Raw genomic sequence first — 15,334 nt, forward strand, 5'->3', positions numbered from 1 at the left:
GGCTGGGCCTCTTTAACCGCGGGTCCCACGGACTTGCCTGTTGAAGGAGCTGCTTTGCCTTGGTGCCTCCACTTACAGTGAAAACAGCGAAGGGCTCTGGACCCGGGACACCATGCACTGTGACCCTGTGAGTCTGAGAACACTTCCTCTCTTCAGAAGTAAACATCTGTCAATGAAGATGACACAGTTTCCCATACATTCTAAATAACATAGTCATTCTAGGCTCTTTTCAATATAAAATTTCTAGGACCCACTTGTCACTTGATGCAAGGCTGATGTGGAGGAAGAGACAGTGGTACATTTTCCTCAATAGTCCTGAGGAGATTCAGCTACCAGAGTCTCAACTTACTGAAATGACAGTGTTTCTTTCTAGTGTGAGCAGGGATTGGCGTGATATGAAATACATGCTAGTTTCCATGTGTAGAAGCTCATGGGTATTACAGATGTGAAGCCAAGATCTCTGTAGAGGATTCAAGGAAAGGGGGGAAAGAAGGAGACCCCAGAAAATAAGGGCAGGGGCACATGGAAAGAAATTAGCAAAGGTGAAGGAGAGAGAGGCCAGAGTTAAAAAGCAGGACTATTTGAAGTGGTGATGAAGGTGGCCCAAGGAAGTGCCTTTTAGAGCTTGTGAACACAGAGGAAACTGGACACTCTGTCACATATGTTTTTAATTTATAGAGGAAATTAGAGTAGTAGTAAATTAGAGCAGTGATTCTTGTTTAAATAAATAAATTCTTTTTTGGAGGGCAAACCCTGGTCCAGTGATTCTCAAACATCACTGTGGGCTCTTAGCCACAGTTTGTTCATATGTAAGTGCCAAAGTGTTAGTCATTTTTGTTATCGTTTCCATAGCTACCTAATTAATGACTCATTGGCTACTCTGTTGTACCACAAGAGGGTCTACCTTTGATGTAGCAGTCCTGCAGATATGCTGACTGAAATAAGAATTTAATTACCACAGAGGCTGGCATGGTACTGCCAGAGGGACATTCTTCCATCCTTCTGCTGTTTATGAATAAGCTAGAGATTTCCAAGATTTCATTGTGGAGGTTCCGCAGCTGAAGATGTCGATATCCTGGAATGATGCAGAATTGGGGAGAGCCTGTTAAGGATGCATGGCTGAGATCTGCAGAGATCTCCTTGGAGGCCAATGTATCCCCCAAATGAGCAGTGGATGGCAACAGGCATGCTAACAGGAACCTTCCACAGTAAGAGAGCTGTTCCCTGGGGATATACTGGACTGTCAGTAAATAATTAACTTGTTCAACTCTTCCTAACTTAAACTTCAAATGAATAATCATCAAACTCAAACAACAAAGCAGTAGGGAAACCTGATGAATTTGACACCAAAGCACATACTATGTCTGCTTTACTAAAATTCAATATCCATTCTGGGAAAGCTTTCATCATAAAATATTTTTAATAAAAAATAGTTAATAAAAATATTTTATTTTATTAAAATAGCAAGAGATTATATATAAATTTAAAAGCAATGCTATGCAGCCAATAAAAGTGGTAGCGTAGCTGTATGATTATTAATGTAGAAAGTTGCTCATTATGCACATTAGAAATGAAAAACCAGAAAGTCATAAAACATTAGGATTAGTAGGAAGTCTATTTGTTAACTGTGTATCTCATTGTCATATACATGGGCAGAGACATAAAGCCTGAAACAGACCATACTACAATCCACAGACCTAAAGAAGCTAAGTAATGAGGAGGACCCTATGGAGGATGCTTAATTCTTATTCAGAATGGCAAATAGAATAGACAGGGAACAGGACTGGAGCCTACCATAGATGCCCTCTGAAAGACCCTACCCACCAGGGGATTGAAGCAGATGCTGAAACTCACAGCCAAACTTTGAGCAAAGAGCAGGGAATCTTATGGAATGTGTTGGGAGATAGAAAGACCCAGAGGGGACAGGAGCTCCATATAAAGACCAACAGAGCCGGGGGGGCGGGGGTCTGTGGAGACTTATGCACCAAGCAAGGACCATGTATGGAGAGGACCTAGGCCCCCTGCTCATAAGTAGCCACTAGGCAGTTCAGTAGCCAAGTAGGTCCCCTAGTTTGGGGAGCAGGGACTATTGCTGACATAGACTCTGTTGCCTGCTCCTCAAACACTTCCCCCCTGGTGGAGCAGCCTTGCCAGGCCACAGAGGAAGAGGATACAGGGAGTGCTGATGAGACTTGACTTGATAGGCTGGGGTTAGTTGGTAGGGGAGGAGGGCTCCCCCTTTCTGAGGACAGGAAAAGGGGATATGGAAAAGAGGGAAGGAAGGTGGGACCAGAAGGAGAAAAGGGAGGGGACTATGATAGGGATATGAAGTGAATCAATTTAAAAAAAAATAATTAAAAAGAAAGCCTGGGACAGATGTGATTAAACTGGGGAACAGCATGACGATCTTGAACCAAGTGATTGTGCTTCTCTGTCCTTACACTTTCCAGTAACCGTAATGGCCTGAATTATGGGCCTCTCTTATTGATATGTTGATACCCTAGCCCCTAGTACCTGAGATAGTTCCTTTAATATTTAATGAGGTTAAAACGATGCCATGAGGATGGGTCCTAACTCAATAAGATTAACGTGCCCATAAGAAGGGGAAGTTAAGAGATAACTCAGAGGGTAAAGGCATCTCTGGCCAGGCCTGACAAGCTGAGTTTGATCCCTGGGACCCACATGATGGGAGGAGAGAATAAACTCCTTCAGGCTGTCCCCTGACCTTCACAGGTGTCCATCCATATATGCACATGGAATAAATAAATACATCACTTTTAAAAGAAGAAGTTAAGATAGCGGCATCGGACATGTACACACAAACGAAGATTATTTGGCTATTCTTTGAGGAAGCCAAACCAAAGAGAGGTGTTAGCAGAGATCAAACCTTCTGACATCTTCATTTTGGCTTTCTAGCCTTTAAGAGTGTAGGGAAATAAAGTTGGTTGTAGTGTGTTGTCCTGGACACTCTACCAAACACATATAGTGACCAGGGGCTGCTTGCTTAGGAAAAAGAGAATAAAAAGCAAGCCAAAAGTGGGAAAGTATAACCTGTTTGTGAAACGCAGAAAATGTCAGGTTGAGTGTGGCTGTGGTGTGGGACACAGAAGTGCACTTTGATACTCAGAGTAGACCAGCATTCAGCATCCCAAGAAGCACCTCAGAGGCAGAATCTTAGGCGCACCCCGGACTACTGAATCGGAGTCTACATGTTATTACCAAGTGCCCCAGGGGATCTTATGCACATCAAAATTTGTGAGACCACACAAGGAGACGAAATTTCTGCGGACCACACCAAAGCCACCCACAAAGCAATGGTGCTTGCCTGACCCACAAGCCAACAGTGCTCACCTTTGCCTTCCATCGAACACCCACCTTTCCAGTACGGCTAGGCTTGCCGTTCAGCTATGGCTAGCCCTGCTACTACTGCACCCCAGCCCGCCCTCCCTTTACACCAGTGTCTGCTTTAAAATGCCCTTAGTCCTTACAGGTACCATTTGAGAAATTTATTCTACCTCGTTTTAAAGCTTTGAGCGGAATGATTCTCTGAGCCGTTATCGCCGAACTGTTATTTTCCACAACTGCAAAACGAAGAAACACAAGATCTTCAAAGTGAACCCGGAAGAGAAACTGTTCGTTCCACATAGGGTTCAGAGTGTTTCGATGGATGGGCTTTGTGCGGAAATGGCAGCTGTCCAGGGGCGTGCCCAAGATGTCAACTTCAATGCATGGACTTCCTGTGCTGTTACTAGGGCACACATTTTGGCCAGAGATGATCTGAAGGGGAAAACAAAGGATCAAGTTCACAGAAGTTGAAAGAGAAGCGAAAAAACTTGTTGTTTTAGCTTCTGTAATGCGTACGGTGAATGATTAATAAAACCATTAAGCAAACACAAGTGATTGTACTCAGGCAATCACATAGCTAGAAAAAATTGAAAATCCTATTTTGCTTATAGCATTCACTTAAACTGAATCTCTCAATGGTCAAAATTTGGGATATGATAAAAAAGAAACTGAAATGAAACTACATTTTTTTACAGATGTCAAGAGAAAAGACCCTATTCCATGTAAACATGAGTTTGCTATTTCTATTCTATTCTATTTTAAATGCCACAGGAATATATTTTACAATTACAAAATCTTCAATAGTTTTAGAGCAAGGCATGGAACCCTTAACAGAAATTAATTCATAGATGAATGGGAAAAAAATGATGAAATGAGGACATGGTGCTCTTAGTTATGGGTTGAGGACAGAGTTTATTGTAGCTGAGGGAGGGCACAGCCAGAGGAGAGGCATCTGGAAGGGCCCACACTGAACATGGGTGGCAGATTGAACCAGGCCACGTCCGGAGAGGGGGAAGGGGAAAGGCAGAGCCAGAAGCCAAGAGACCACTACAGTTGGAACCAAGAGTGGAGGCGGCCAAGAGGCAAAAAGGGTGAAAGGATCTTGTAGCCAAAATGGCTGGGTTATGTATGAATCGGAGAAGCTGGAGGAAGGGAAGTTTAGCCCTGGGCTGGAGAGGTTAGGGGAGGGGGTGGGGTATGACAGCCAGGACAACTCTGTAATGGTACTGGCCAATGTGGGAGGAGCTGGCAGACAGCGTCTGCTTTGATTCGTCAATGGGCACCCCAGTTGGCTGGGTGTTCCTTGAGACCTTACAGGATCCCTCTGTAAACAGATAAAACAACAGTCTACCCTTGCTAAAATGGCCCAATACAAAAGAGGCAACTGTTCTCCCCGCTTAGGGTGAGAGAGAAAGCAATTTGGGTGGAGGGAGAATGTGTGAACTGAGTTATCCCCAGGATTTGGAGTGTCATAAGGGCGCTTCCTTTGGAAAGAGAAAAATGAGATTTAAAGATGAAAAAAAAAAAATGACCCTGGTTTATTGCTCTCTCCTATCTCTTGCCCTGATTTTTTTTTTTCCTTTGTTAGCTAAGAGCAAATGAATGAGGAAGTAGAGATGACTAACGACCTGCAGTTCGGTATTTTTCGGTATTTTAAGCTAGCAATCTGTAGAGTTTTGCCAATAACTCGGTGATGATATAAGTAATAGGAAGCACAAGGTTAGACTAGACGCAGGAAATATGCCTTGCTGTGTGTGTACACAGATGCCAGTCTGTCTGACCTAGAAGGGGCTCAACATTTACAAGGACACCGTTATGATTCCGGGTTCCCTGGAGGACAAAATGAGCATTTTTAGTTTATGAGATAAAGCAGGAATCTCATGACTTCACCTGATTGGCTCAGAAACACAGAGTCTGTGACAGCCACTGCCGTCTGGGAATAGGAAATTATTGCGGAAACTAAACCTGCATGATCTGAAACAGCACAGCGTTGTAGTGCCCTGAATTCTAGACTGGTTCACATTCATTCTCAGAGGCTTGACAGCTGCATCACGCTGAAGACAGGCGCATACTCACAGTTAAGGAATAGATAGCAGGATCCATGCTGTCTAGGTCTCTTTCCAGTGGAGAAAACTTCTGGTACATGGGACAGCTTTTATCCCACAGGACAGGGGGCTTCAAAACATAACCACAGCCACCATTGGCCTCAAACATTGCGGCATTTAAATGTAAAGGAAGATCTGCAGAACAAACAAAGCCAAGATTACACATTACTTCATGAAGAAGAGACAACCAGCCAGTCACACTGTGCTGGCTAGTTTTTGCCAACTTGACACAAGCTAGAGTTATTTGGGAAGAGGGACATCAACTGAGAAAATATCTCCATCAGATTGCCAGTAGGCAGCTCTGGAGGTCACTTTCTTGATAAATGATTGATTTATTTATCATGGGGGGCCCAGTCCACCGTGGTAGGTGGTTCTGAGGTTTATAAGAAAGCTGACTTGAGCAGCCTTGGCAAGCAAGCCAGTAAGCAGTGTTTCTCTATTGCCTCTGCTTCCATTCTTGACTTGAGCTCCTTCCTGTAGCAACTTCCTTCAGTGAAGGAGGATGACCTGAGAGTTGTAAGCTGATGTAAACCCTCTCCTCTGCTATCTGCTTTTGGTCATGGTATTTTAGCACATCAATAGAAACCCTAATTGAGACACATTCCATAGACTGATGAATACCGACCATGTGCAATGTTATCTTAGGAGATCCAGAGATACAGCAGGTAACAGAGAGAAAACAAAAGCACCACCAACAACAAAAAAAATCAAAACACCACTACCACCACCACCACCATAAAAAAAAAAAAAATCACTTTCCTCACAGTCTGTGAACATGCCCAAGTTCCGCCTCTAAGCTACATTCTGTCCCTTAAGAACTCCTGTTGCAGCTGGGCATGGTGACACAAGCCTGTGATCCCAGCACTCAGGGAGGCAGAGGCAGGCAGCTTTCTGTGAGTGTGAGGCCAGCCTGGTCTATAATGTGAGTCCAGGACAGCAAAGCTACATGGAGAAACCCTGTCTCAAAAAGTCAAACAAACAAACAAAAACAAAAGCAACCCAGAACCCCTTTTGCAAGTAAAACTTCACTACATCCATCAGAAACCTTCCGTAGAATACCTCAGTTTATGCTGAAGTTTGAAACCCCAAATCATTATTTTGGGAAAGAATCATTCCATTGTTTTTCATCTATAAATGCCAAACCATGCAGACCATTTTATGGCCAATTTTTGCTATTTCAAAGGTAAGATAAAATCTTAACGATACAAAAAAGAAAAACAGTATTTCCTTGAAATCTTAATTTTAGCCCATAATTATTCTTCCCTCTTTTTTGTTATAGCTAAATATGAAAAAAGTCATCACATATGATTCATATCATGTTCACAGGCTCCTCAATCATAAACTTTAGGAACCCTCACAAAGGCTTCGGGTGTTTTGTCGCCAAATTTTATTTGGCACAGGTTTTGATGAACGACTGCGCAGTTTCTGGACTCTTCCACACTCACGTGCTCATCTGATGGCTCAGTCTGTATAAACGTTGCCCAACGGAGCACGAGGTTTATGAGACACACCTGACTAATGTTCCCTCTGGTAGATTCCTTCCATGTGCCGAATGAACTTTGCTACAGGAACCAACATCAAGGAGAAGTGTACTAAGTGCCTTTGAACAACAAAGACTTGGCCCCTGCTCTTGTATCTTGTGTATAAATTTTTCCACGTTTCTGAGGTTGGCCAAGTGTGTGTGTGCAGGAATTCCCGGCGAAGATGTATTAGGCACATCAAGCTCCTTGGGCCTTGGTCTCCTCTGTTGAATTAGGGCGTAGCACCCATTTTTATCAAGTTCCTTCTAGTTCTGATGTGACTGGCTTATAGAGGCTGTGCTGTTCCTTCCCTGGCCACTCTGTGACATGAAACAGACATAGCTAGGATGGTTGAGAGAGTGAAGCAAACATGTTCACTTGAGGGGTGAAATGTAAAATGCGTGTTTACCCCAATTTGAAACAGCATTTCTAATCTTGATTGTTTGATTGAAACAATCAAGGTTTTTTCAGGTTTTTTAGCCTAGGTCCATTTCCTGTCCCTTTTCTCAGTGTAGCCTTGGCTTTCCTGGACTCCCTTTGTAGACTAGGCTGGTCTCAACATCACAGAGATCTGTCTGCCTCTGCCCCACTTCCCTCAGTGCTGGGATTATAGGTGTGCACTACTGTGCCTGGCTGGCATTTCTAATCTTAAAAATCAATTTTATGAGCACTGATATGACATCGCAATGTAAAAAGCTCTGTCTGATCTCATACACACACTCAAATATTCCAAAATCTGGAAACAACAACAAAATTTCACATCCAAATGCTTGGAGTCTTGAGCATTCTAGATAAAGGATGGTCAACCAGCATTCTTACAGCAATAGTGGCTCATGCTTAATGGTGTCAGCTTCACTCAGGTTTGGAGTCAGTTCTTCTTAGCACTGTGCCTAACCTAACAGCTTTTTAACATTTTTTTTTTTTTTTAGACTAGGTCCCACTGTGTATAACTGGGGGCCTGGGATGTGCTATGTAGACCATGCTGGCCTCAAACTCCCAGAAACTGGCCTGCTTCTGCTTCAGAATGCTAGGGGATCTGGCTGTCTCTATCAACTGTGCCATGATTAGCTTCTAAACACTCGAAAGCACCCTCTCTTAGACATGATCCCATTTAGTACTCCAATATGTAAAAGAGATCTCTGGGAAGCTACTCAGTTCAAAATAAAGAGGGGCTTGAGTCTAATCCTCTACTGTCTCCTCAGGGAGCCCTAGTAGTCATCGGCAGCTACAGCCACAGTTTGCAAACTCCTCTTTGTAACCAAATGAAAGGAAGTCCATGAACCAGTGCATTCCGACTGTCCTGGTTACCCCTGTATTTGGGATATTGAAAAATCACTGTGAAAACTGCAACTCTAATCCAATAAAGCATAGTAACTTCTTTAGAAAGAAGCTTTTCGTCTGACTGGGGTCACAGTGCTTACATCCTTTGTGTTCAGTATATGGAGCTGGATTCACACAGGCCCAGAGGAAAGAAGTCAGATAGGCTGTTGCCAATGGTAGCCACAGCTTTGCAGATCGGCTTCAGGTTCACAGGCTCAAATTGAGTCACGTTTATTGAGCATGGACCTGCTCATCACTTCTTCCAGTTGACAGGTCAACTGGAAGCTTGAGGACAGAATAGATGGTCCTAGAGCCACAGACACCCCTGGGAGGCACCAAAGTCCCCTGTCATCAACAAAATGGCTAGGCAGATGAGCCCTGTGAGATGAGGAGGCTGATGGGTCACTCAAAAAATCAAGTACTTTTTTCCCCCCTCTCTAATCAAGTACTTCTTAACCTAGGAATTACTTTCAACAACTGAAAAATGGTTATTCTGGTATTGATTGCTTATCTGTGTGTTTGGATTCTCAAGTCACAGAGAAGTACCCAGACAATACCTCACTGTGACTGTGAAATGTTCCCCAGAGCCTCTTATGGTTAAACACTGGCTCCTCAGCTGGTGGTCACCAGTTAGGCAGGCTGTGGAACCTTCAGGAGGCAGTTCTTTGCTGGAAGTATGGGTCAATGGGGTAGGCCTTCAGGTTTTTTAACCTAGGTCCATTTCCTGTCCCTCTTCTGTTTCCTGACTGCAGATGAACTGTCTAGCTGTACTCTGATTCTCCCACCATGTCTTCCCTGCTGTGAGTAACTGTATCATCTCAAACTGCAAGTTGGAATGAACCTTTCTTTAAGTTGCTTCTTGTCAGATATTTTGTCAAAGTGACAATAAGCTAATGTGTTAGTGTGAAAAGTAACAGATCTGAACCAAAACAAAACACCAAAAAACAAACAAACAAACAAACAAAACCCATCAAGAACAATAGGTTCAAATTTCAGTGAGGTTGATCAGGACAAGCTGCTTCAGCTCAGGGCAACATGTACTTATTGATCATCTACTGTGTGTAAAGACTTGAGGGAGGCTTCCATCACAGCTGCCTAAATTGTGGCCAGTCTTCTAGATGGACACACCGACTCTGCATGTAGCATGTGCCTTGTGCAGCAAGGGTGAATGTTTAAGGCTCGGTGGCTAGAACTGAGAGAGATTAGAAGATGACATTCTTTCTGGGTTGCAAGGCTATGCAAATGAACCAAAAGACAGCCATCTGCCTCTCTCGAGTAGAGCAGCTCCAACAGGTGCTCCCAGCTTGCTCTGAGGCGACGGAAGCCTGCAGGGGTGACGGGAAGGTGCTCTGAAGCTCTGTTTGTGTTGTGAAGTGTGGGGGTAGGCTCAGGAGCAGCAGCTTCTTATATTTACTTTAGCAAGTGCGCCCTTTGCCATCAGTGGAGTCAGTGTGTCTGCACCAGTCCTGGCACTTCAGGAGAAGGGCACAACCCAAGCCAAGTATCCTTACATTTCCTTGAGGAGACCAGTCTGCTGCTTATTTCAGCGCTCTTAAAAGACTTAAGTAGCATAATAGTCCAGGAAGCCTTGGACTTGGGGTTACAGACAGAACCAGAGAGGTGAAGCCACAGGCCGCTTGTGAAGAATTGAAAAGAAATGGAAAAGAAAACATTTTACAACTCTGAAAATATTTTGCCATTATTGAGACCAAATCATACTGTTTTTTTTTTTTTTTTTTTTATAGCTTATCAAATACCCTTAAGGAGAGTTCGTGTTTGTGCAGTGCTTTTCCTGTGCTAGGAACTTTGCAAGCTGCTTCTCCATCTACACTGTTCTTCGGTAATCTCAACTGAAAACGGTAAATGTGATGAGAGCAAAACCAAACAAAACATGGGTATCATTAATCAAATAATCCTTAGTGTCAGCTGCAGTTACACCAGTACCAGGCACCTTGCTGTCCCAGAGCTGAAAGCTGTGGTCTGATCTCAGCTGGTGCCATGACACATGGTAGGGTACAGTTTGGCATAGGTTCAGAAACAGTTCATGTGAGATGAATGGCAGGGGCTACTGGCACATCTGCCGTTCAAAGGAAAGACTAGACTCTGCATGAGTTTCTAGGAAACATCATTCATTTTCTTTCATCACCACGTAGAAACAAATGCCTTATTCCCTGAACTCCCAGAGAGCCTGAACTTATTTGCAACCTTGAGCAAATGAAGTATCTGAACAGTGTTTGAAGTAGCGCCACTCCTTTTCCTCTTTGAAACAAGCTCTCTGTATAGTCCAAACCAGCCCTTGGTCTTGTCAGCCTCTGCTCTCCACCTCTGGAGTGCTGGACTTCGAAGGAGGCTCAGTGACACCCTAGTTACAGGTCACTACTTTCTGACTTTGCAAGAACAAGCGTTAATAATAGATGTTGGGACTTTCTTGCTCTCACAGAGCTTTAACATCCAGAGCAAGTTGTGTTTAAAAAGTGCTCTTAAGACAATCATCACCATCGTATTAGATCAACTCCAAAACATCGGGGGGACAATTCCTATCAGCTTCCTACTTTTCCATCCTGTGTTCCTCCCTCACATGTGTGTGCCCCACACTGGACTCTTTTTCTTTCTTTCTTTCTCCTTTTATCTTAAGAAAACAAGTGCTCATGGAACCGCATTTACTGCACATGAGAAGATGCAGAGAGTTGAGGATGCAGGAGCCTTACCATCTGTCTGGTAGTTTAGGGCTACGAGCTGTATCCCATGGAGCCAGAACATGAGGGGGTTGGGATTGGATGAGTCGATTCGGGTCGCTGCAGGGTAGGTCCTCAGCAGCTGACAAGCAGTGTGCTGGATCAGTTTCTGGGAATACCTTCGACATAGACGTTTGGCGGCATTTTCGTTCAGTGATGAGATATGATAACATTTAGGAGTCCTAATGATAGCGCTGAGGGATGTGCTTGGGCTGAGTGGAGACACTTCCTCCCAGGTTTGTCGAATTCCTTCACAGGAACCTAAACCTGGTGAGAGATTAGCCTCTGATTAATGTCAGGACTTCAAAACATTTTAAAAGACCAATCTCAACAGCACGCCAGATACACAGTTGCAACTAGGAAACAGAATGGAATATATCTTGAAGGTTGCTTGCTCCCTTGAAACATGGCTATTGAGTTTGAAAATGAGGGGAGCTCGCTGCAGTGTGGCTCAGTGGTAGGGCAACATCCAGCTCTGGGTTCACAAAGCTCTGGGCTAAACCACCAGTACCAAAAAGTGAAATATGTGATAACGTGAGGATAGCAACACCAATTTAAGTTGGACATCTAGAAGTCCTTTTGCCTCAGTACTTCATTGTTCTGTGGGCAATCTTTACAAGTACAAAGTCTATATGCAACTGTATAGAGCTCACAACAAGAAACAAAAACCCAAATATTTTCTCAGTGACAAAGTGTTAAATAAATATCCATATAAAGGAATATTACACAGGCACACAAGAGGCTAAGACAGACAAATGTACAGACTGGTGTGTGACAACTAGAGCAACTAAGAATTTATACAACTATGTTTGATTACATCCTATTTGAATATCCTTTAAAATACTTTTTTTTTCCTTGAATAAATTACAATGAACTTCTCAGTGGTCAACTCTGAGAAACAACATCATGACACTGAGAATGGGAAGGAATTTTAATCATCTTATGTATCAGCTGGACTTTTAACTAGGAGAATTTATTACTTTTACAATAAGAAGTAATTAGGAATAAAATGATGTATCTTGTGGATACAGGGCTCAGTTCCAGGAACCACTGGAACAGTCTATGGTGCTTCCAATTTTACTTTTGAGGCAAACATTGTGAGAGCATCTTCAGTAAAAATGCTATGTGTAGTGAGTTAAAAGAATAAATTAACAATTGAAAAATATTTATGTTGTACTTGGACAGTATAAACATCTATGAAAATAAAAGTGAATTTCAAAATTCAAGGGAAGTGGCTAGACAGCAAAGTATCTGAGTCATCTAGCATGCAGGACTAAGCAAAGACATTGAGAGAAGGTAACTTTACTTTTTCCAGATGTTCTGTTAAATGATGCTGTCTCCCCTGGGCTCATTCTGCCAGGATTGTTGCCAAAAATGGACTTCCTGCTTTTCCTTTCTTTCCCTCTGCTAGAGCCAGATGAATTCAGAGTTGACAGGCCTGTTCTCATAAAATGAAAATAAATAAGCCAAAAGCTACAGGCAAGAGAGCTCAACATTTTCCATCCTCATTAATGTTTATATTGAAGTCCTACTATTCCCTTGTTACACAGTACAGAAGACCCATTACATTTTAACAAGGCTGATACTAGTATGGTAGGCAATTACAGCAGAGTTTATTTAATCTCTAGACAAATATAACAAACACTACATGATTATTAAAGAATAATTCTCTAAATAACCACACACACACACACACACACACACACACACACACACACACACACTTCTAGTGAACTGTGTACCTGAAAGAGTTTTATGATTACACATACAGAATAGGCTACAGTTAACATTTAATTCCTACAGGCTATCAACTCAACTAGGGGAGACGAAAGAATGGTTATGAGCCTGGGCGTAATATTGTCCATATTATAAGTCTTCTGGCTTTCACCCACCCATATTAGCATGCCTATTATTGTCCTGGTTCAGCTCATGTTTAGGTGGTCCTGTTGGTGAGACTTCACGGCTGTAGCTTCTGACATTATGAGGAGACAATCTCACAGCCAACTCCTTGATCCTCTGGCTCTTACAGTCTTTTGCCCCCTCTTCCGCAATGATCCCTGAGCCTTAGGTGCAGGAGTTGTTTTGTAGATGTATCCTTTGGGACTGGGCCCCACAGCTCTGCCTTCTGATTGGTTGTGGTTTTCTGTAATGGTAAGCTAAGGAATGCTGAGCCTCAGGGGAGAGCACACTAATTGTCTAATATCAAATGGTCAGCTTCTGTATACAGTGTGTGTCGTATCGTATATAAGTAACAATATAAAAACTGAGCAAGTTGTACTAAGTATTTAGGAATATGTATACATATACATAAACAATTAATGAAAAAACAGGCCATGAGTTAAAGGAGAGAAAGGAGGTATATATGGGAGAGTTTGGAGGGAAAAAAAGGAAGGAAGAGAATGATGTAATTGTAATCTCAAAAAGAAATTTAAAAAAAAATCTTTCTGGCATAATCTTTGACCAAACCTTCTGCTTTTCCTTATCTAAAAAATGGATGTGATTATAGGAACTTACTCACAGGATTGTCTGAGGGCTCAATGGAAAAGATATTGTTATGATGATGAAGTTTTGTGGCTTTTTTTTTTCTCACTCTCAGTCCACTCACTCCTGGGTCTTTTAGGCCAGGCACAGTGCCTGGTGCAGAGCAGGAATTTAGTACATATTTGTTGAATGAGAGAATGCGCATCATACAGACCCAACCCTAATATAAGAAGAGTGACTTAAAGGCTCCAAGGAAGCCAGTTAACACCAAATCGCCCCTATTGTCCATCGCTGTACCGTTGGAGAGTACTCCTTATGCTGCAGAAGTTTGGGAGGTCTTCTTCAGAAAATGGTAACCGTTCTAAGAACTCTGCAGAGAAAGGGCAGAGATCTGTTTAAAAGCACCGATGAGCATATCTGACATCTGACGCTGCTAGGCTGACCAAGAACCAGAAACTAGGTAGACAAGAGACCTAGAATGAAATACTACTGGGCTTAAAAAAAAAAAAGTAGTGATGAAATGACTCCTAATGACAGTCTGCTATACTGATATATCTGTGTCTTATTCAGCCATCATCAGAAAGGATTCCTTCTGCAGAAGATGGGAACAAACACACAAACCTACAGCCAGATATCCCAAAGAGAGAGAGAGAGGGAGAGAGAGAGAGAGAGAGATATTTTAGAACCCTTTGAGCTCAGGGAAACCTGTGGAAGACTAGGTAGAAGGTTGTAAGAGCCAGAGGGGATGGAGGACAGCAGGAGAACAAGGTAATCTGAACTCGCAGCAAGCACAGGGCTCGCACAGGTCTGTACCAGGTCCTCTGTGTAGATATTATGGCTTCCAGTTTATTGTTTTTATGGAATTCTTGAGTGCATGAACAAGTGGGTCGCTGATTCTTGTGCCTTCTCTTGGGCTCTTTTCCTTCTGTTGGTTTGCCCTGTTCAACTTTGATGTGATGGTTTTTCTTTATTGTTCTATTATGTATTGTTTAAGTCCTGTTGTCCCCCCGCCCCCCTTTGGTTTTACGAGACAGGGTTTCCCTGAGTAGCATTGGCTATACTGGAATTCGCTCTGTAGACCAGGCTGGCCTCAGTCTCAGAGCTCCACCTACTTCTGCCTCCCAAGTTCTGGGATTAAAGGAGTGGGACACCCACCCACATTAGCACGCACTGCCTGGCTCTGTTGCTATCTCTTAAAAGTCTGTTCTTTTTAAATGAGAGACAGAATGAGAGCGGATCCAGATGGGAGGGGATGTGGGGAAGGAGGTGGGAGGAGTAGAGGGAAACAGTAATCAAGATATATTGTATGAGAAAAGAATCTACGTTCAATAAAGGGGCAGGGGAGCACAGATGATGGGTTCAGAAAACTGAGGTTTATAGAGTGGACTGGTGTAGGCCAAAGCTATGATAAACTTTGCCCAGTTTTGTCACCTAATATTTCTCTTGAATATATGTATCTTGGGATGTAGAGTAACTTCCATCTAAAACAATTTTTTTTACAAAAATATTATGGGTATTTTGCCTGCATGTATGTCTCTGTATGACGTGCAGGCAGTGCCCTTGCAGACCAGTGGAGGGCCAGAAAAATACCATGCCCCACTTCTGGTCTCCAAAGGCACTGCCTGCACATCGTATGCAGACACACATGTAGGAAAAATACCCATACACATACATGGAAAAAAAAGTTAAATGGAAGGGACTGCACATCCCAAGAAGGAATCATTATACACAAATACATATATGTGTTAAGTGCGGGGATACTTGCCATCAGAGGGAGGAACACAAACATATGCCTATAAATGCAGGGAGGCCTGAAAAAAAAAAAAAG

The 15,334-nt window shown here is 42.9% G+C and overlaps 1 protein-coding gene across 2 annotated transcripts in view; it reads right to left on the reverse strand.

Moving 5' to 3' along the window:
• Window positions 1–15,334, reverse strand: part of Plce1 (phospholipase C epsilon 1) — a 250,089-nt gene that overhangs the window by 12,210 nt on the left and 222,545 nt on the right. The window contains exons 22-27 of one of the 2 annotated variants that reach the window (XM_055614080.1): window positions 12,332–12,463; window positions 10,999–11,292; window positions 5,422–5,585; window positions 3,516–3,777; window positions 957–1,075; window positions 38–166 (exon numbers count right to left, since the gene is read on the reverse strand). In XM_055614080.1, coding sequence (XP_055470055.1) covers window positions 38–166; window positions 957–1,075; window positions 3,516–3,777; window positions 5,422–5,585; window positions 10,999–11,292; window positions 12,332–12,463 — 1,100 coding nt within the window. Of the gene's footprint in view, window positions 1–37; window positions 167–956; window positions 1,076–3,515; window positions 3,778–5,421; window positions 5,586–10,998; window positions 11,293–12,331; window positions 12,464–15,334 lie in introns of those variants that run through there. The other variant, XM_055614081.1, reaches the window with a different exon arrangement.

This window comes from Psammomys obesus, unplaced genomic scaffold, assembly GCF_907164565.1.
Source record: "Psammomys obesus unplaced genomic scaffold, mPsaObe1.curated_primary_1811, whole genome shotgun sequence".
In the NCBI taxonomy this organism is placed as follows: domain Eukaryota; kingdom Metazoa; phylum Chordata; class Mammalia; order Rodentia; family Muridae; genus Psammomys; species Psammomys obesus.